At 36.3% G+C, this 23,595-nt stretch overlaps 1 protein-coding gene across 8 annotated transcripts in view; it reads right to left on the minus strand.

Annotated features, from left to right (window-relative positions):
- Rbcn-3B (WD repeat-containing protein Rbcn-3B) overlaps positions 1-23,595 on the minus strand; it is a 717,321-nt gene that overhangs the window by 85,071 nt on the left and 608,655 nt on the right. For all 8 annotated transcript variants that reach the window (XM_090405900.1, XM_090405903.1, XM_090405904.1 and 5 more), the window contains one exon: positions 14,775-14,972. In XM_090405900.1, the coding sequence (XP_090262026.1) occupies positions 14,775-14,972 (198 nt within the window). The remainder of the gene's footprint in view (positions 1-14,774; positions 14,973-23,595) is intronic.

Raw genomic sequence — 23,595 nt, forward strand, 5'->3', positions numbered from 1 at the left:
TCAAATCCTATTGCCTTACTGACATCAAGTTTATTTATTTCCTCAAATACCTCATGCTCACTCACAATTAAGCCATCCCCTCCTATGTCCTCTACACTTAATTTCCTCATGATTCCACCCTGATCAGGATGAAACACCTTTATAAATTGATCACTGAATACCTCAACAATGTTTTCTGCAGCAGTTACCATTCTATCACTTTCATCCATTAACTTCATCTTACCATGATCATTCTTCCTTCTACTTGCCACATACCTAAAAAACTCTCTAGGGTTTTTCTTAGCCTGAATTGCCAATTTCTGCTCATACTCTACTTTTATTTTCCTTACTAAGTGAGTCACAATCCTGGCTTGTTCTTTATAGTCTTCATGTGACTGATTATTACCATTATTCATCTTGTACTTCCTCCAAAGTACTTTCTTTTTCTAGATTTCATGCTTAAGCTCAACATTCATCCATTACACCTACCTTATTCAGCTTTTTGGCCTTCAGAATACATTCACACATTGATGCTGTTATGTATATCTTTGTCAGCTCCTAAGCATTTATATCCTTACTGCCCAACTCCTCATTCCATGTTATAGCTCTGAGTTCTCTCCTAAGCTTGTCATAATCACCAGCCATATAACTCCATATACACCCTTTCCTCACAAAAGTCTGCATATAACCAGCCACAACACAGGTGATTACTTCATGATCACCTTCACCAACTGGAGGAAAGTGTGACACCCCACTTACAATTACACCTTCTGATGAAACGATCAGATCTAGACCTCTCGATTCTTGAGTGCCCTTCTTTACATGCTGTCTGAGATAGTTATCTCTTAAGAAATTGAGAAATTCATTCCCAAATGCTATCTGTTCATTCTAATCTATATCAACAATTAAAATCATCTATAATAATTACCCTTCCTTTGTTCACTAATCCAAGTTGTTTATACATTTCTTCATCACCACTACCCGCCACATTCCCAGGCCGATAGCAACATCCAACTAAATATGTCTTCCTCTCAACCTCCATGTTACACCACACTGCCTCATAACCATTGCTACTATTTCTCCCTTTCATGTCTACCTTATGTGGACTTAATTCCCCTGCTATCATCATTATCAGCACTCCCACCCCCTTCTTGTTTCCCCCTCTTTTTTTGGTCATCACCACAAGAGTGCAAAAGATACTGCGTGTAGTGACTATTTAAGCTAATTGATAAGTTCTTTTTGGAACTATATATATAATGATAATTAGTGCATTATTATATTTATGAGTGTTTGTTTGATTAACAGTAAGTATAGTATGCTTAATTTTGTAATTTTCAAAGGTTTATTATTTGCTTTCTTGTATGTCATGCTGCCAATACTCAAAACAATGACCGCCGGTTTTAGCGTGTGTGATTATGTTCACTGCAGTGTGTGCACAATGTATGCCCTTTGCAGAATAAGGAAAACATTACTGTTTGTCGTGTTTTGTGAGTGAATGTCGAAGAAGTGTGAAGGGAGTAAAAAAGAATGACAGTCATTGTCATCATCAAATTCCTGATATGTACCCTCAGGGGGATGTACAGGATAATTATGATAGTACTACATGAAAAAATTACTCCATTACTAACTTTTGATCAAAAATTTCCTTCCAAATTTATCTGCCAAGATGCCAATATTAACAGAGCTTATATTTCTATCTAAGTACCAGATCGACATAATAGGGATGACTGAAACAAAAAAGACCAAAACTGGTGAGATCTTTCTGAGCAATAAATACAAAATGTTATATTCAGGCAATAACAATCAAGGAAAAGAAGGAGTAGCCATAGTATTCAACACAAAATACGAGACTAATCTTCTTGAATGGCAGTCAGTCTCAAGTAGAGTAATGTGGGCAAATATGAGAATGGGGAACTGGACAATGAGACTTATTTGTGCCTATGGTCCCACAGAAGGTTCTACTAAGGTAGAAGTGGAGGAATTTTTTGAGGCTTTAGAAAAAGCAACTGACACAATGAAAAAGGAAAAGTTGGTCCTTGTTGGGGATCTAAATAGTAGAGTAGGAAATGATTGTGAGACATACAAAGATATTTTGGGAAAATTTGGAGAAAAGAGCAAAGCTAATAATAATGGCAAATATCTGTTGGATTTCTGCTCAGGACATGGACTGGTTATTACTAACACCATGTTCCAACATAAAAATGTGCACAAATTCACATGGAGAGAAGAGGCTAGGAATAAGAAAAGTCTCATTGACTATGTTATTGTTGATAGTGATGTTTTCTCCCTGGTGCAGGACACCAGAGTGTACAGAGGATTTGAAATTGGAAGTGATCACTATTTAGTCTTGAGCAGGATAAAATTGAATTTCATATTGAAAAGAATAACATGTAAGAAAGTTTTAAAGCGAATAAAAGTTGAGCAGCTCTCAGATTTAAACTGTAGACTAAAATACAGAAATATTATTGAAAAGAAAATGAAAGAGTTTGAGAACAGGAATCAAACCTTGGAGATTCAGTGGCAAACTCTGAAGGAAACATTGATTGATTCTGCCAGAGAGGCATGTGGTGAGGTTGTGTGCAAAGATAAAAAAATCAGAACTCCCTGGTGGACACAGGAAGTTAAAGAGGCAGTGAAGGAAAAGAAGAAAGCATATCAAAAGTTCCTGGCAAATAAGTCAGCTTTTACTCTTACAGAATACAGAGACAAATGTAAGAAAGCTAAACAGTGTGTAAAACTAGCTAAACAAAAGTCATGGGAGGACTTTGGCAAGAATATAGAAAATAAATATCAAGAAGGTGGCAAAATATTCTGGAGGTTGTTGAAGAAGCTTAGGAATGGAGGAAAGAGTGCTGTAAAAGGAATTAGAGATGATAAAGGTGAAATGAAAACACTAGAAAAAGATATCCTTGAAGTATGGAGTAATTACTTTGAAAAACTGCTAAATGAAACAAGCAGTGATGACAGCACAGTGATAAAAAACACTGACCAGGCATGCAGTCAGGAATACATATCCATACTTGAAGTAGAAAAAGCCATCAAAGGCTTGAAATGTGGAAAGGCAGCCGGAGTAGATGATATTCGACCAGAAATGCTGAAGTATGGTGGTATAAGAGTCTTACAGTGGCTGCACTGCATAGTTCAGAAAGCCTGGACAGAGGGACGAATTCCCGATGATTGGAGTAGAGCTCTCATAGTACCCATATATAAAAAGGGAAATAAAACTGAATGTGAGAATTACAGAGGTATTTCCCTACTGAGTGTTCCTGGCAAGATCTATGCAAGTATACTTGAGAAACGGTTGAGAAGAATTGTGGAAGAAAAGCTTGGTGAAGAACAAGCTGGATTCAGGCCAAATAGAGGCTGTCAGGATCAGATCTTCACTTTACGACAAATAGTCGAGAAAGCATGGGAATATAACAAAGATCTGTATTTAAGTTTTGTCGATTTGGAAAAGGCATATGACAAGGTGCCAAGAGAGAAGCTATTCAATACGCTGCAGTTATATGGTGTCAATGGGGCATTATATCAAGCAATACTTAGTCTTTATTTGAGTTGTGAGTCAGCAGTTAGAATTGAAGGAAGTACAGGAAGATGGTTTAATGTTAAATCTGGTGTGAGACAAGGATGTACATTATCCCCTCTGTTATTCATTATCTATATGGATCACATTATGAAGGAATGTGGTATTAAACCTGATATCAAAATTGGAGATGTTAATGTCAGCTCTTTGCTTTATGCGGATGATGTTATACTTCTAAATAAATCCGCTACAAGTCTGCAAGATTCTCTGACTAAATTGAATAGCTGTTGTAATAGATATGGTATGAAGGTCAGCAATAAAAAGACAAAGACAATGAAAATAGGCAGAATCATTGAAAATGTCAACTGTGTTGTGAATGGAGAACCTGTGGAACAAGTAAAACATTTCAGTTACTTAGGCACAATTTTTACTGAAGATGGTAAACTAAATATAGAAATAGACAACAGAATCAGCAAAGCTGGTATGGTGGGAAGTCAATTGAATAAATTCATATGGAATAAGAAAGAAATTAATGTGATCCATATAGATAATGAATAACAGTGGAAATAATGTGCACCCTTGTTGCACACCTGATTTTACTTCAACCCATCTTCCTGTGCCTCCTCCTCCAATTCTAACTGCTGACTTATATCTTAAAATAGGGACTATGTATTTTTTGATATAATGTCCCATATACACCATATAACTGTAGCATTTTGAAGAGCTTTCATCTTCGAACCATGTGATATGCATTTTTCCAGAGCAACAAAACTTAAATACAAATCTTTGTTATGTTCCTAAGATTTCTCAACTGTTTGTCTTAAAGTGAAAATCTGATCCTGATAATCTCTATTTGGCCTGAATCCAGCTTGTTCTTCACCAAGATTTCCTTCCACAATTGTTCTTAGCTGTTTCTCAAGTATATTTGCATAAATTGTATCAGGAACACTCAATAGGGAAATACCTCTGTAATTCTCACATTCAGTTTTATTTCCCTTTTTTTATAGATGGGTACTATGAGAACTTTGCTCTAATTCTCTGGAATTTGACCCCTCTGACCAAGTCATCTGAATTATGAAATGCAGCCACTATAAAATTTTTATAACTCCATATTTGAGCAATTCTGGCCGAATTTCATCTACTCCAATTGTCTTTCCACATTTCATGTTTTTGATGACTTTTTCTACTTCAAAAATGGATATGCATTCCTGTTGGGAGTTTTCTGCCCTCATGCTGACACTGCTTGCTGTTTCATTTAGCAGTCTTTCAACGTAATTACGCCAGACATCTAGAATATCTTTATCTTCAGTTTTCATGTCGCCTTTGTCATCTCTGATTTCTTTTACAGTAGCCTCCAGAATATTTTACCATCTTCCTGATATTTACTTTCTATATTCTTACTTGTGATCCCATGACAAAAGTCATGGGATCACAAGTAAGAATATAGAAAGTAAAGATCACAATATAAAATTCAATTTTATCTTGCTCAAAACAAAATAGTGATCACTTCCTATTTAAAATCTATATACTTTTGTGTCCTGAACCAGTGGGAAAACATCTCTATCAACTATAACATAGTGAATGAGACTTTTCTTATTTCTTGCATCTCCTCTCCAAGTAAATTTGTGCACATTTTTTATGTTAGAATGTAGTGCTAGCAATAACTAATGTCCTGAACAGAAATCCAGTAGGCATTTACCATTATTATTTGATTTGTGCTTTTCTCCAAATTTTCCCAAAACATTTATATATGGCTGGTAATCATGTCCTACTCTGCTGTTTAGATCTTCAACAAGGACCAACTTTTCCTTTTTCATTGAGCCTGCTGCCCTCTGTAATGCCTCAAAAAAATTCCTCCATTTCTTCCTTGGTAGAACCTTTTGTGGGACCATAAGCACATATAAGTCTTATTGTCCAGTTACTTATTCAGAACAATATTTGCCCACATTACTCTACTTAATATTACCTGCCATTCAAGAAGAATTTCCTCATATTTAGTGTTGAGTATTATAGCTACTCCCTCTTTTCCCTGATTGTCATTGCTGAATATAACATTTTGTATTTGTTGCTTAGAAAGATCTCACCTGTTTTTTTTTTTTGTTTCTTTCTGGTACTTATCCAATTCTGATAATTCTATTTCCTTTCCATTAATGTTTCTTATATATATTATTAATAATTATAAATGATAATATAAACATTAATGATAATACAAATCTTGAAATCTGTTGATGTTGATAGTGGTAAGCTGAAAAAGATAGCATGTGTGATAATGCAACTGGCATAGTTAATGTTACAAGTGGAATGAGCCACTGCATAAATGACATAGAGTGACAAATGAAAAGAATGACCAGATGGTAATGGAAAAGATAGTGCAATTATGTGGAGTCCTCCACAGAACAAAACATGAGATGAAGCATTTGGAGAAATGCCACACAGATGTTATGACACAGAAACGAAAGAAAGGGGAGAGAAAACAAAGTATGAAATAGTGAAAGCATGAGATTGAGTGGTTGGAAAAACACCTGGTAGATGTTATGACAGACACAAAAAAAGGGGAGAGAGAAAACAGATTATGAAAGAGGAAAAGTATGAGAAAAAGAATCAGATTTTGTATGGTGATTCATTGATAAGAGGAGAGCTTGAGGAGAGTGTGATGAAATCGTATTTACCTAATGTAAGATTAAGGATGTCAGTGATGCTGTAAGGATGCAGAGAGTGAAGGTGAAAGAGAAGTGTGGTATGTGAGAAGGCATGAAAGAGTTCTAGTGCATGCAAAAGAGAAGAGTTAAAAGAAAAAAGGTGATTCTGTTGCCATGGTATGATAGAGAATGAGCTGAGATGGAGAACTATGACTGCAAATGAGTCAGTGTGCAGATTGTGCAGGAGGAATGGTGTGGGGGTGAGCCTGATGGAAAGGATTTATGTAAAGTGAATGGCTGGCAACTAATTGGATTTGGTGTGGTTCAGTGATAGTTTGGAAGTACAGTGTCAGGGAAACTAAAATGTTTAGGGGGGGGGGAGATGCAGGAAAGTGTGGGTCCAGACAATCTAGAAGTTAGTAAGTGGGAGAGTGATCACATAATGCTAAATGTAGTACCCCAGGTTCTTAACTTTAGTAAGTTAAGCAACACAAGGTGTAAAGGAGGTTGTGGAATGAAGGAGATTAGGATGAAGGAGTTTATATATATTAATGCCAGAAGTATTCAAAATATGGATGAGGAATTTTTGACATTGTTTAGCTTGATTTGGGCAAAAGTTATAGGCACTGGTGAGACTTGGTTGAGTGAGGATGATATAGTCATAGGAATAGAATGCAAGGGATATTATTTTATCAGAGAGGACAGAAGGAACATGATGGGGAGGAGTTTTGCTAATGATGGCAGAGGAACTGAATGCAAAAAAGAATAAAAGTATATCAGAAGGACAAGGATGCATAGGGAAGTTCATTTGAGGCCATCTAGTGTGAGATAGTGGCCAACAGGATGAAATATATGACTGGTTGCTGCTATAATCCAGGGGTGTATAAGGGGGGGGATTTAGATGATATGCACTATGGAATTTATACAGCTGCTGAGAGATAATTACATAAGGCAGCATGTAATGGAGGAGAATTTCATGAGTACTGGATTTGATCATAGCATCAGAGAACTTAACGCTAACCAATCTAAATGCTGCCTCCACTAGGTTGAAAGCAATCAGTTAAATGATACAATACTGTAATACGTCCCTAGAGTTTGAAGAATAATTAGGGTAAAAGCGAAATGGCAGTGCATCTTATTAAGCCGGAGATTCGTAAGAAAAAAAGATGATGCAGAAAGAACATCATGTGCATCAGCATGATGTTAGTTACAAAAATTATAAGGCCCCACGTCAGTAACTATTGAATGGAAAACTAAGCATGAGTATGAAACTGCCTCTGCAAGATAAAGACAACCAAAAAAATTATATCATTATGTTGCAAGTAAAGGATAGAGTGTATGTTAAAGTACAAGGTGATCAAAATTATTGAAAGTTTATTTTTCACTTGGTTAGAGTATAATAAATTTAGTTTAATCCTTTATCCAAGTGTGAGCAAACAAAGTTTGCACTTGAAAGTATGTTCAGGACTGGGGTAAGGTGGTACAACATCAGGGCACTCCTTGCAAAGGTGGAGCAAGCTACCAACACTCTTATCTCAGTATTCCCCATAATGCAAAACACATCTCCTTGCAGATATGTCTAATGTTATGCATTAAGGGAAGGGCCACAACCCAGACTAGTTTTGACCTTTATCGAGGTCTCTTCAGTGGGAGCCAGGCCCAATTGGAGATGCCAGGCAGAAGCATTAGCAGGTCATCTCTACCTATAGGAGTTGCCAAATGGTGTGCCACCCTTTTTTTAATAAATTACTCTGGATTTAGAGAAAGATGTTGAAAGTTTATTTTTCACTTGGTTAGAGTATAATAAAATTAGTTTAATCCTTTATCCAAGTGTGAGCAAACAAAGTTTGCACCTGAAAGTATGTTCAAGACTGGGGTAAGGTGATACAACACCAGGGCACTCTGTGCAAAGGCGGAGCAAGCTACCAACACTCTTATCTCAGTATTCCCCATAATGCAAAACACATCTCCTTTATTAAGGTCTCAAGGAGACCTCAATAAAGGAGATGTGTTTTGCATTATGGGGAATACTGAGATATTTCGACCTTTATTGAGGTCTCCTTGAGACCTCAATAAAGGTCGAAACTAGTCTGGGTTGTGGCCCTTCCCTTAATGCATAACTTTAGACATATCCGCAAGGAGATGTGTTTTGCATTATGGGGAATACTGAGATAAGAGAGTTGGTAGCTTGCTCCACCTTTGCAAGGAGTGACCCGGTGTTGTACCACCTTACCCCAGTCCTGAACATACTTTCAGGTGCAAACTTTGTTTGCTCACACTTGGATTAAGGATTAAACTAATTTTATTATACTCTAACCAAGTGAAAAATAAACTTTCAACATCTTTCTCTAAATCCAGAGTAATTTATTAAAAAAAGGGTGGCACACCATTTGGCAACTCCTATAGGTAGAGATGACCTGCTAATGCTTCTGCCTGGTATCTCCAGTTGGGCCTGGCTCCCACTGAAGAGACCTCAATAAAGGTCGAAACTAGTCTGGGTTGTGGCCCTTCCCTTAATGCATAACATTAGACATATAGACATATCCACAAGGAGATGTGATTTGCATTATGGGGAATACTGAGATAAGTGTTGGTAGCTTGCTCCACCTTTGCAAGGAGTGCCCTGGTGTGATCAAAATTAACGTATCCCTGTTTAAGGCCTTGTGGAGCACCATCCAGTGATCCAAATGCTGCAAAACTTTCCAGGAATACATTGTGCATCATGCAGCAGTGATAACTGAAAAAAAAGTTACAAAATTCACCACCAGAGGTGTTGCAAACAACACCAGATGCATGGAATTTGCATATCATGCAACTCAGCAGGTGCCAAGAGGGTTTAAAAAAATGGACACAGGATTTTCCCCCTTCATTCTGGTTTTTAATACCGTCCACAGTGATGGCACTAACCTTGTTCCAACATGCTTTGCTCATGAAGCTGTACTACTTAAACAATCCAACATGCTTTGCTCATGAAGCTGTACTACTTAAACAATCCAACATGCTTTGCTCATGAAGCTGTACTACTTAAACAATCGCAATGCTGTTGCTGCACTCTGCGAATTTTGTTGCCTGAACAAATGTCAACGAGGTCCACTATCTCCATGTGCTTCTGATGAATGATTAATCATTTTGAAGAAACAGGATTTTGGAATTAGACCTGGCAGAGGTCACAAACCAGTCAGTTCACAACAACAAGTGAATGAAGTTGCTACTGCCGTTGTGGAGAAGGCCGTTAACAACAGCATTGGTTCCTGCAGTGCATGTGCTGTATCAAGACACATGAACGTGCCTTACACAACTCTCTGGAAAATTCAATAGAAGACTCTACATTTCTACTCATTCAAGATAGCCCTCACACAGGAGTTGCACCTGCAGGACTTTGAAAGTCGACTGACATTTGCTTTAACATTCCTTGCTCGAGTGGAGTTGGACGCTGCATTGCCATGGATGATTTTGTGGAGAGATGAGGCTCACTTTCACCTGAATGGAGCTGGGTATGGGTGCAGGTTTACAGCTTCGTTTATCATTGGATCATTCTGCTTTGAGGACATTCGCCACTCAGGTCCTGTAACCTATCGAGAGGTATTGCAATTTTGTTGTGCTGCAGCCACAGTAGCACCTGAGCATGGATTCACCATTTTAATGCAGGACAGAGCTCCTCCACACACGGTCAATCTATACAGAAGGTTCTTTGAGAACATTTTACGGAAGTCAGAGTGATCAGAGTGGCTGACCACTCTGATTTCCATAAAATGTTCCGATCTGATCTCCCCCCCCCCCACCTGTGACTACTGGCTTTAAGGATTTCTCAAAGACAGGGTTTATTGGGATCATCCTGATAACTTGGTAGTCCTGTAAGACAGCATAACACAGCATGTGCATAACATCAGCTCCAATCAGCTATGTTCTGTCACTGAACACAATGTGCAAAGGATGCAGTTTGTGGCATACCAGAAAGGACAGCACATTGAGTGGTACAACCCGTAAATGCATAATGGAAGTGAATAAAAATGTTATGATTGTGTCACTTTTTTCCTTCTTATACACACAGAGAAAAATTACTACATCTACATTTGGTACAGCATACAGCGCCCCTTGTGATGAATTTTGTAACTACTTTTTCTTAGATATCGCTTTCACATGACACACAATGTATTCCTGCAAAGTTTTGCAGCACTTGGATCACTACATGGTGCTCCACAAGACTTTACACTGGGATACTTTAGTTATGATCACCTTCTATAATTCTCCTGAATGTGGTTGATATGAAGATGGCAGATGCACAAGAAATTGTTCTTCACCTCCTTTCACCCCCCCCTCCCAAATGCAGTGAGAGTGATACCCTCAATAACATGACAATTACACTGTATGGGGACCAAGACCTTCCTCTAATTCAAAGGGTACAGTAGTAAAACAGTTCCACAGACTAGTCATTTGTTAGTGCACAGGACCAAATCAGTTACCAAGAATCTGGAGGGCTTCCCAGTTGTGAAGAAACTTCAGGAACAAACTTTGTTTGCTTACACTTGGATAAAGATTAAATAAGAATATAATTTCTTGGTATCTTTAATTTAATTTATAATGAAAAAACCTGAACAATTTTAAAGTATTTCTTAACTGAAACATTTAACATCAAAAACTGAAACACATTAATTGAAACTATTTTGCATAAATTTAAATTCAATTTAAGAACGTACTAAATGCAATAAGCCTGATAGGTGCTCAATCTATTTTCCAGTAATATATTAGGCCCAACAGTATGTAATGGAAAAGTAATTTGCTTTACACAAACTTAATTTTGTAATAATAATGTAGCTAATCCTACCTCCAGAGTATTTTGCATCTAGAACAATGTGGGTGTTGAATTGAAGTAAGGGATTGGTGAAAGCATAAAGAACAAAAATTAGGTGCTGAAAAAAAAATCATTGGTCATCTATGTAGGGGTTCAAGAAAAAGAGTGAAGCTAAGAGGTCAGCTTTATCTTTGAGTAAAGTAACATACAAAAATGCAAGGAACTTTTTTCAAGGTATAAATAAACTAAAGACAGACAATCAAGAACTGCAATAATTAATGATAATAAAGGACAAATTATTGGAAATGACAAACAGATGGCTGAAAGATGGAGGAAATACTTCAAATAGCTGCTAAACTGCCAAAATCCCAAAGTAACATTCCCACCAAGAATTTATTCTACTTGTGAACCTGAAGTCAAAAAGCCATCATTTAGTGAAATAGAAACAAGCATTAAAACTTTTAAAGATAATAAAGCTGCAGGATTTGCTAAAATCACATCTGAACAAATTAAATATGAAGGAAAGAATTAACTAACAAACTGTTCACACTAATTAAATTCATATGGAAAAATGGAAAACTGCCAGAAGACTGGAAAGAATCAATAATAATCCCCATCCACAAAAAAAGCGATAAAAGAAAACATGAAACTACAGAGACTTCTCACTTTTAAATACTAGTTGCAAAATAAAATCCTGGCTGATATTATTATAAAAAGAATTCATTCATTCCATATGCAGAGATTCTTGGAGAATATCAGGCAGGATTCAGAAGAAGTCGATCTACCATTGATCACCTTATTACCTTGAGACAAATTCTAGAGAAAAATTAGGAATACAAAAGAAATTAAAGAATGTCGTAATCTCTTTATTGACTTACAAAAAGCATACAATAGCATACATCGAGAAAGTCTATGGAAAATCTTAAAGGAATTTGGAATACCAGAAAAATTAATCAGACTGGTTAAAATGTGTGTATACAGGAAAAATCAATGTAGAGTCCTCAATAACAACCTATTGTCGGAGCCATTCAACATCTCCACAGGTTTAAAACAAGGAGACGTGATATCACCTACATTATTCAACATAGCTTTGGAAAAAGTAATACGAGAAACAACTAAAAGTACTGTATCATGCTCTGCATCATTCTTGGAGTATGCAGACGATATTGATATCATAGGAGAAAGTGCCGATGATATATCTGAAACTTTTATAAACCTTAAAACCTCTTCCAAAAAAATAGGTCTTAATATTAACCAAAATAAAACAGAATATTTAAAAGTATCTAGAGATAATGATCTCAATAAGCCATCAACTATTCAATTTGCACATGATATTGAAAAACTCAATATAATTTAAATATCTAGGCTCTATAATAATTAAAGATAATAAGATCCAAACAGAAATCAAGATGAGAATCCAAGCAGGTAATAAATCATATTTTTCACCTCAGCACCTCCTCTCATCTAGAAATCTGTATGAATCTAAAATAAATATTTACAAAATGCTAATTAGACCAGTTGTATTATATGGTACAGAGACATGGAATATAACAAAAGCTGATGATCAATTACAATGCTTCAAAAACAAAATCTTAAGAAAAATATTTGGCTCAATTAAACTCTGTAACAGATGAATAGAAAAGGTGAACCAAATAAAGAACTCCATGAACTTTATAAGAAGCCACTAATAATAAACAAAATCAGAGCTAATCGCATCAGATGGTTAGGACACCTGGAAAGAATGGAGGATAACAGGCTAGTGAGGAGACCCTTTTTACATTACCCAAATGGAAGACATCCTAGAGGAAGACCTTTCAGAAGATGGATGGATAACATCGAAATGGACATGAAGAGCTGAACCTGTGAAACTGGAAGGAGTTGGCTAAGGATAGAAAAAAATGGAGAACTGTGGTGCTTTCAGCCATGCCTTTTGGTCCCTTCTTAAGCTTCACAACCCCTTAAGGCTCTTAGCTGCAAGCACCACAGTTCTCTAATTTTTCTGCCATTGGCCTTTATGAAAGCAGATTTAGATCTGCTGATGACTGTTTTGTAAATGTTGAGTGATTTAGTATATGCAGAGTGTGAAGCTGTGGATCTTGATGCCAGCCTCCTGTAGTAAGCTGAATTCTTTTATTTGACTGCTTGATACACTTACTGTAGGACAAGGGATTGGAAAGCAAATGAAGATTTTGGGTAGAATGACAGATGAAGCCTTCATGCCAGTGAGGATAATTTCTGTGATTCGTTCAGAGCAGGTGTTAGGGTCAGATGAGTGGAAGAAATAGTCAGGTAAAAGGAAAGGAAGAGTAGAAATTGTGAAGGTATCATTTAGTACCTTTGTAATACCAAATGAAGAAGAGTAATCTGTGAGAGAGAAGATGCACAAGATTGTAGTCTGAGTTGCCAAGAGTAGAGGAGTCCTCTATGATGTATCTCGAAAGAGAACTGGTTAAAAAGAGATCTAGAGTATTCACAGAGTGAAGAGGGTTATCAGGAATTTGTGCACGTACAGTAGATGTACAATTTGTGTTAGGTCATTGCTTATGGCAGAGATTTCTACCTCTTGTCCATCTTTGTTGATGGTGTTGGAAAAGGGAAGCCTTGGTGAACTAGGAAGATGACTTTACTATTTGGATAGATGGATTATAGATTAGAAAGGAACATGAAGAGACCTGAGTGGTTATCAGAGTTTGAAGACTGGTAAATGCAGCCAATGAGTGTTACTAAATGGGGCAAGGAAACCTTGGGCCAGAGAAGGACAAAAGCAGCAGATTCCAAATTAACCATTCTTTGGCAAGCAATGTCAGATCTCACAAAGGCACAGGTGCCACCCTTGTGGAGAAAGGAATTGTGAAGTGTGTAATTTGAGCAATGAAGGTAATTAATGGATGTAGTTGCAATCTGGTTTCTTTCATGATTACGATATCTTATCTGGATGACTGCAAGATTCTAGCATGATTTGTATATTGTGCCTTTTTACTGGAATTGGTTTATGAGGAAGATTCATTTTTGTACAATGTCACCATCATTTTCATTTGTAAGGTTTGTCATAAGTTCATTCATGGTTAGATGGAAGGATGGAGTGGAGACACACTCTTGGATATGACATTTTTATAGAAAGAGACCAGTCTCCTTGAAATAATGTGGTCTCGGCAGTGCCTCTCACACAAAACTACTCAAACTCCCTCTTCAGGCATGACCTGGCAGAGTTGTAGTGGCAGGATTATGTGTAAGTTGACAGGTTCGGGCATGTGAACTATCTGGTAGCCAGTCTGCAGTACTACCATTTTAACTGATGTACCCTTTAAATAAAGGAGATTTTAGGTCTCCTTTTTAGAGTATGTCTGACATTCCCCCAAAGGGTATCACTCATACCACATGGAGAAAGGGGAAAGAACCCAGAATCTCTGCTCTGGAGACCAAACAACTTTTCAGGCCTCCAATAAGCTGTGTGGTGGCATTTCATCAGGAGATGAAGGTTATCTACCACCCAGTGGGTCTAGGTAGCATATTCACCAAATGGAAAGATATCTTTTGGGTAGCAGGAATACTCGCTGGCTTTGCCAGAACCTTTGTGGAAATAGGCTACTCCACAGGAAAGTGAGATTGACTTGACAGGGAGAGGTTGTATATCGCACATCACCTGCCCATTACTAAAAATAGTAAACTAGATAAAATCGTAAAATAGAAATATTAAATAAATATTATCGATCTAGATAATGTGGAACTTAAATTTCTCATTGTTTCTTGACGGCTTAAACAACTTTACATTGCATGGTTACTAACATTATTTGCAAAAAATATATTTTTTCGATAATTCATTTGTTGCTAATAAGCTTACTTGTGTGTCTCGCTAGAGAATAATTTGATAATCCAAAACCTTCCACAACACTTTTTCTTCTCTGGTCTTCAGAAGATTTACGCTTACTTTGTTCAATTTCATGTCCATATTCTGCACCAATAACACCTAAGAGAACAACTGCAGTTGCTTGTTTTCTCCTTCCTTCAATAGCACTAGAAGGTTTTCTGCTTACTGTTTCTATAATAAAATCAAAATTGAAAAACAATCACAGTTTAATCAATTTTTTAAACAATTTTAGTGCAATATACAGTAATATTATTTATATTTATGTGGGCACTCAAAGGAGTCAAAAGACTCATCATGAGAGACCCACTCTATCCATTAACACAATACCTATCATACATCTCCTTAAAACTATTGACTGTTGAGGCACTCACAACCACCTCTGGCAATCCATTCCACTCATTCACCACTCTCCAAGAAAAGAACCTTGTCACACCTTACTGACCACACTCTTAGATAGTTACCAACTGTGACCCATTGTTTTTCCCCCCGTACTCCCCATGTATTGAAAAATTTCTTCTGTCAATCTTATAGTGTCACTTTAGTAACATTCCTTCTCCTCCACCTATCAGTTAAACTCTGCAACCCCCACCACACACAATCTATCCCCCTAAGGAACATTTCACAGACCTATCACTAGCTTGGTCACTTATCTTTGAATCTTATCAGAGATAAGTAATGCAAGTAACCAAATCTGTGCACAGTAGTCAACATGGCTGAATCATAGTGTTATAAATAGGATTAATAACCTCTCTATCTTTACATGTAATGTGTTCTTCAGCATTCAAGTAATTCTTTGGGTAATTTTGCCAACTCTTGCAATATGTCCTCTGAATTTCAAATCTCTATCCACCATCACTCCACACATTAATTTCCTGTAAACTAGTACCATTAATATGATACAAAGTGTGTAATATTTTCATCCCAAAGTGCATTATCATACATTTCACAACATTGAACTGACAACTATTGTCCTTTGCCCACACTGTTAATATTTTTGAATCATCTTTTAAGATCTTTAACATCACCTTTATCAACTATTGCCGTCTCTAGTGTTGCCAGCCTGGCTAGCTGAGTGATTAGCATATCTGTTCTCCAGTCAAAAGACTGCGAGTTTGAATCCTGCCATGGGTATGGATGTTTGTGATTGTCTGTAAAAATACTAGTGGTGGTGGACAGTAGATGGCATTGCTGTAGATGATGCAGTTAGCTGTAGTTGGTGGATTAAGTGGTGGAGACAGAGAGTTTGTAGAGTAGATTCTCTCGACTCCTTGGAGGTGTCAAGTAATAATAATAATAATAATAAATAATATCATTGGCAAACAATTGAATGTCCCGTTTAAAATCTTCTAATATATCATTAATGTACAAATTAAAGAGTAGTAGCCCTAGTACAGAGCCCTGTGGAGTAGGGCTATGTACTAGGATCACTACTCTTTAATGTCCGTCAGCCGCTCCCATCCATGCCACCAGCCTCATATCCATTCCCATTTGTTCCAACTTATGTAATAGTTTTCCTTGCGATATTCTGTTAAATGCCTTTGTAAAGTCCAGCAGTACATGCTGTAGTCATTTCCTTTATCCAATTCTGCTGTCACTTTATTATAAAATATGAATAAATTACTGAGGCAGGACCTACTTTTTATAAAGCCATGCTGTCCCCTATAAAGTATCATATTCCTATCCACCCATTCCAGAATTTTACTTTTAACCAACTTTTTCAATACTTTAACCACCACCACCACCACCACCACTCCAGAGATACTAATTGGTCTGTAATTTGCTACTTATGTCTTGGAGCCGCCTTTATGTAACGGAACTATCTTACGCTCTTTCCACTCCCTCGGAACCTTGCCAGAGATGAGATTCCGATTAACCCTTTGACATTAGGTTCCAGTTTCAGGTACTTTATTCCAAGGTTTGGTTTTTTTTGTTTCAATTTCAATGATTAACTGGGTATAAAAAGTATTTATATACAATTTTTATACAAAAACTGTCAATGATTTACTAAAAAATAATATTTAGCTAATAAATGATTTTTATACATGCAACAATGCAATAATAACCTACATATAATGACATTTTTAAAAATGTTTTGAATAGTATGGTAGCTCTTGAAGCATGATGACTCACCCATAAGTAGGGGGTATTATATTCTGGAAAGTGTCTTCCTGTCAGTCTGATTGGGTTCTCTCCTTTAGCTGGTCTTCTACCTCTCTTGTTAGCCCTAGGGATGTGGTAGGTTTCAATGATCTTCTCTATGAGATCTAGCCTGAAAACTATGTGATCAAGTTTACCACCTAACTTTGTGTGTAGTACAAAAGCATTGTACATAGAGATGTGTAAAAGGTGTCTGAATATTTTTACATAGTATTTCTATTTGTTACAGGTAGCAGGATAATATGAAAGCATTTGGCCTAAATGATAACGCCTCCCATGGCGTTTTTTGTACTGTAATACCACAGCTGGTTTTTTCACTGTTTCTTTCCCTGTCTCTACATCCTCCAATTCGTTCCCATGGATGGTGCTCAGCGTAGTGACATCTTTCTTGTCTTTCCATTTCAAGGTAACAATCTTCCAATCCACGAAAGACAAAAGTTTCTCCTTTCTTCAATGTCTTCAAGGCATTTCTTTTCAGGTCATTTTAGCAGTTGCATAAACATCAGTTTTCTTGGTAATTAAGTAGTCTGCGAGCTCGAGACTGTTGAAATAATTATCTAAGGTAATGCAGTACCCCTCCCCTTATTCAGCAGTGAAGATGCTAAGATAACAATTTGTGTAACAAAAGTAGCACTAGGTAGTAAACCTTCATACCTGAATGCCTTTATCTGTATAAATTATCAGTTCATATACATAGCCACTAGATGATTCACGAAGTGTTCAAAGCATGTCAAACTGAAATGAGAGTATTTCAGCAGCATGTGCTGTTTCCAACAAAGTCAGCCTTGTATAAAATAAGGCTTTCATCAACACAAATATCTTGTTCTGGTGTATAAACTTCCTGGAACTTCTTTCTGAGAGGAACAAAAAAAGTTTTTTTTTTTTTTTTTTTAGTTTTGGATTTTGATAACTAGAATCCTTTTAAAAAAAAGTGTAAAAATTTCATTACCAAAGAATACCTACATTCAGACATCACTTCTGAAAAGAAAAAAAAATAGTGTCTCGATCATGCTTTTTTTTTTTTTTAGACCAATACCATTTTGCTTCTGATTTCTGAACTATTAATAATGCTAAAAACACCTTCAGTTCACTGCTGTCTGTGTCTTTCCAAAGAAAACAATGAGAAAAACTTTTGAGCATTGTAGCAGCTATGAACTGCATAGCTTTGTTGTTTGTTTCCTCAAATAACATGTTCATTATATCTTCATCAAAATATAACTCAAACAGTTCCAATGAGCAATTACTTATGATGATATCTTGAGAAATACCAGGCATTCCCATAAAAGAAAAGAGAGAACGATGTAAATATACCAATCCAGCCAGTATAAGGCACCATCTCCTAGCTTGAGATAAACTACAACCATCTTCATCACTATCAGAACTCTCCAATGAGACATCAGCATCACTGTCATCACTTACATTTAAAAGGAATTCTTTAACATATTCTTCATCTGATTCGCTCTCAGAATCTCTTGCAAATAACGTGGCAGACGTCATGTACTTCTGCAAACCTGATGACGAAGCCATTTTTTTTTACAGCACATGCATCCTTCAACATACTTTTGTCTCTAGTAAAGTACACAAATTTCTTTTTCTCAAAGGGAACTAACTATCTATGTGTAAGTAAGAAAAGTAAATCATAAATGTGTCTAGTGTGGTTATAATGATTATAAAACAAAAAATGTTTATGGAAATATGCTTAGAGACATTAATAACACTACCAACAAATTATGGATATGGTGCTTAGAGCGTTAACAACACTAAAGAAATGATACCAACGAACATGCTCAGCATGTTTGTAACGATCAAAGGATTAAATAACTTCGTCAGAGGCACTGCCAGTTCACTTGGACAGTCTCATAGCACATGAGCTGACATAATGTCCAAGACCACTGCTGTATTCACATTGATACCTTTCAATATACTGAGTACCTCAAGTTCATCTATCTCAATGCTCACATCAGTCTCTGTCATCACCTTAGTAACTGTAAAGTCATCACTTGGATGATATACCCTTGCAAAGCGATCACTTACTAATGGAACTATTTCTGTCACTTGCCTACCATCAGCACTCAGTAAAGTTATCTTTCCATAATCATTCTTTCTCTTACTTGCTATGTAGCAAAAAAAAAAAAAAAAAAAAAATCCTTTGGATTTATTTTGGTCTTCTTAGCTAATTTTCTCTCAAAATCTGATTTAGCTTTCCTTACGGTACTTGCTTATACTTTATACTGCTCATGGGCATGCTGATCACTTTGTTGTTTATATTCCTTCCACAATACTTTCTTTTTTTTTTTTTCCAGCTCTTGAATTATATTGTTAGTAATCTACTTAATCCCTATTCGGTTTATCCTCCTGACCCTAGGTATGCACTCTGATATTGCCCCACTCAAACAATCCTTGATCCCTTCCCATGCACTAATGACATTCAATCCATATTGTTTCTTACTAAGTTGCTTTCTAAGTTTGTCATAATCACCAGCATTGTAGTTCTACATAAACTCTTTCTTGAAGGAAATTTTCACATGTTGAGCAACTTCCCAGGACAAGACTGCATGGTCACTTTTCCTGATCAAAGGTAGAGTTGCTACTGCAGTTATAGATAGATCTGGTACTAACATCAGAAGATCTAACACTCTCAAACCCTTCATTCCTTTCATCATGTGCTGCTTCAGGCAATTATCTTTCAGCAAATGTATAAATTCCATTTCTATTTTGCCATGTGCCCTTTCTTCCTTCCAATCTATATCACCATAGTTGAAGTTTCCCATGATAATTGCTTGGCCTGCACTCGTTATGCTACTCTGCTAATGCATGTCATTCACATTTCTTCTGGACCCTATAGCAGCAACCAACAATATATTTTGTCCTATTGGCTGTTATCTCACACCAGACACCTCAAATGTAGATCTGATGGAAACTGTTCAATCTTCCTTAACTTCTATTTTGGTTGGTTGAAGTTGTTCAGCTATCATTAATAATATCCTCCCCTTCTGTCCTATTTCTTCTATCTTCTCTAAAAATACAATATGCAGTACATTCTGTCCCTGTAACTATATCATTTTCACTCAACCAGGTCTTGCTGATGGAAATACTTTTTTGGCCAAGATGAGCTGACAAAAGCTCCTCTCCTTTATTACTGATGCTTCAGCCATTTGTGTACATGCATTTCAACCCATTCCATTGGGCCCACAGTTACCCTAACATAATGTCATTACCTCCCCATTCTGATTCAAAACCTGGGAAACTGCACCCAGCTATTCATAATGATTCCTGTACTCATACTTATCTATCCCAGGGGTTGCTAGATACATGCTTGATTGCCCCCCCCCCCCCAATATCTCTGGTTTCCTTGGTTTTGCACTTCGAAACTCTCACTGAACAACACTTTCTCCAAGCACCTAACTCCAAAACCATTTAAGTGCACCCCATAAGTCATATACAGGTCCTTACATCTATCAAATTCACTCCACACATCTATAAACTACATACCATTCCTCCTGCACAATATTCTCATTGACAATCATGGCTCCTCTTCTCAATTCCATCCTATTATACCGAGGCAGCAGACTCACAAGCTTTACTTTCATATTTGCTACTTCTAACAACTCTTTCATATCTTCTCTCATTGCATATTTCTCGCCTTTCAAATCATTTATACCTGCCAAAACAGTTAATTCGTTCACTTCTTTCTTCTGCCAACTTACAGCTTCACTAACATCCTTTATCTTTGCACTTGGAAAACATGTTTTCATCACTTTCTCATTAAGCATACCTCTTATCATCGAATTCCCATATAATACTATCTCTTTTCTCCCAGTTTCTTGCACTTTTATGCTTTTCCCATTCAATGTTTCTTTCATTCTCTGTACCACACACACACACACCAATCATTTCTCCAGTCACTTGAACTCACTTTTTGTCCTGCAAAGGAGTCAGCGTAAGTTTGTGGTTTCTTTCCGCACTGGCATCCCATCATTTACATTATCTTCAACCACTTCCTACAAACTCACATTCATATTTTGTGCACTATCATTCACTGCTTCTGCTACATTCTCCACAACACTCTGACCATCCTGCCTTATATCCAAAATATCAGTCACTTCATTCTTTAGTTCCTGAAACCACTCTCATTTCTTATACTCACTTGCAAAACATTTCTGACAAATATTTTCCCCATTCTTGCTCTCATACCACAAACCATTCATTCTTGGCAATGAATACATTAGACACATGCTATATTGCACTAAATCCCACACGCTGATATTGGTCAACATTGATGTCTTGGCCTTTTTTTCTTGTACATATCAGTGTCATAATGAAAAATGTTTCTGTAAGTATATTGCATAATAATAGTTGACTAAGCAACACCACTTAACACTGTACCACAGTCTAAAATAAAATAAACAAAATACCACCAATTATATATAACAATATCACTAATATCTACTAAAAAAAAATGACTTAGCTGAGCAACATGTGTATGGCATCTGATACTAAGGACAATGCCAGCACCCTCCCTAAGTATATAATTAAAATGATGAAACATCAAAAACTGCTAAGTATAGAACATTGTTAATTTGAGGCTAAAAATTATGGACCACAATCTAGCTAGACAGGAATCTTATAAATAATTTATTTAATATTAATGTTTTAATATTGGCTTGTATACACAGACACACGAAAAGCTGCAAAATCAGTAGGAAAGGGGTTAAGGAGAAAGAAGGAACTTGTGGATATGTTTTGCAAACAGTTGGAAGTTAGAATCTTTAGGGAAACTAGAGTGAGGAAGGTTGTCCCAAAGAAAGAGGCAGACAGGATGGCAGAAGATGAGTATTTAGCTTGGTAGGTTTGAAGCTAGAAAGTAAACTGATCAGCATCGGCTCCTTCTACAAAAAAAGTGAAAAAATGACAGTGGCTACCTCATGGAACAATGTCCACACAAAAATATGTCTACACAAGGCACAAACAGAATATTTACAAAACAAAAAGTGATTATAGTGAGTAGATGAGAGAAGAGTCATCTATTAACCAGATTATCCTCTTCTGGATAGAATCAAGAATTTTTATGGGAATATTTGGCTTAGAATAATGTTTCCAAAATGTGGAAACATTATTCTAAGGCCAGACAGATTTGGAATTGATATACTGCTAGCAGCTGTATAGGTTAGAAATGTCTTCAGCAGAAAAGAACACCAAGTTCATTGGAAGCTGAAAATTTGTGCTAAAGGAAAACTAGAAGTCAGTCCAAGAAAAAAAAAAAAAAAAAATCTGATTTTGCCTGGAGATCTGGGTTAAAAGTAAGAGGAGAGCAAAGTGAGATCTGAAAAATGGCATGATTACATTTTAATAAAATAACAACAGAAATATAAGTGGAAGAAATTATTGTAAAAATATCATAAAAAGACAGGTAAACACACTACTTGTGTAAATTTTTGGTCATGTCTCATGACCAAGACTTGATCAAAGTTAAGAATGTAGATTACAAGGACTGACTGTTTCCTCATAATCTACAAGGTATACATACTATAGACAATGTTAAACATGAAAAAGAGGAATGATAATGTGATAGAGGTCTATAACTTCTGAAAGGGTGTCATATGTTATCAATTAATGAAATTTTTTGTTATATGGAAGGTCAGGAGAGGATAAGGGGACATCCATTGGAGTTAAGTTTGTGTGCAGCAGAAAGAGGCAAGAGCTAGATTTTTATACCACAGAACCATGAACGAGTGGAACAGTTTTCCTATTGAAGTAATGAGTGCATCTAGTGCAAACGACTTTAAGAGAAGATATGACAACTAGTGTGGGTGATGTGTAGCATCCCGTGAGGTCCTTGACTTCCTGGAGGTCTGTTAATTCTGCTTGATATCAAAATCTGAAATATTAAACTCAATTTATATCTTATGTAGATGATATACTCTTATAGAAATTCACTACAAGTCTTCAAGTCTTACTTAATTGAACAACTAAGTAAAACATTTCAGTTATTTAGGTGAACGTTTATATAAAAGAATTTAAATAAAAGGACTAATAAGGAATGAGGAGTTCAGAAAAAACTTGGGAGGAAGAGACAAACATATGACATAAATGGCAGAACCACAGTAAAAAGATAATAAAAAGAAAGAAACATTAGCATTCAAGATTGTGTAAGCAGAACTAAATTAAGGTGGTATTTAGTTCTATAATGTAGCTCACTTAAATAGAATGGATGATTAAATATTTAGTGACATAGGAGTTTGACGAAAAAACAGACCTGTGGAAAGACTACAATCTATTGTGGATATATATATATATGGAGATCTGACCAATAATGGATTTATTTGGAAACAAACTGTTGATGATGGCAATGATATTCTGATAGAGTTAGAATGTCTACATTGTCTACACCTCTTGAGGATATATATATCAGAAAATTATGATGATATATGGATGAAGATTAGATAATACTTATGTGCTCATAGGTTTTGTGGATAGCAGGAAATTTTAGATGCCACTTTAGCTGAACAGTAAGGAAGTAGTAATTGTAGGCCTGCTTAAAGTAAGCAGGCATACAGTCACTTAACAAATGCAAAACAATGAAGTGACTATTACCAATGTATAACTAAGCTCATCTATCAATCAACTTAATTTCTAT

The sequence above is a fragment of the Typopeltis vanoorti genome, chromosome 15 (genome assembly GCF_054136105.1).
Source record: "Typopeltis vanoorti isolate ZY-2024b chromosome 15, IOZ_Tvanoo_1.0, whole genome shotgun sequence".
In the NCBI taxonomy this organism is placed as follows: Eukaryota; Metazoa; Arthropoda; class Arachnida; order Uropygi; family Thelyphonidae; genus Typopeltis; species Typopeltis vanoorti.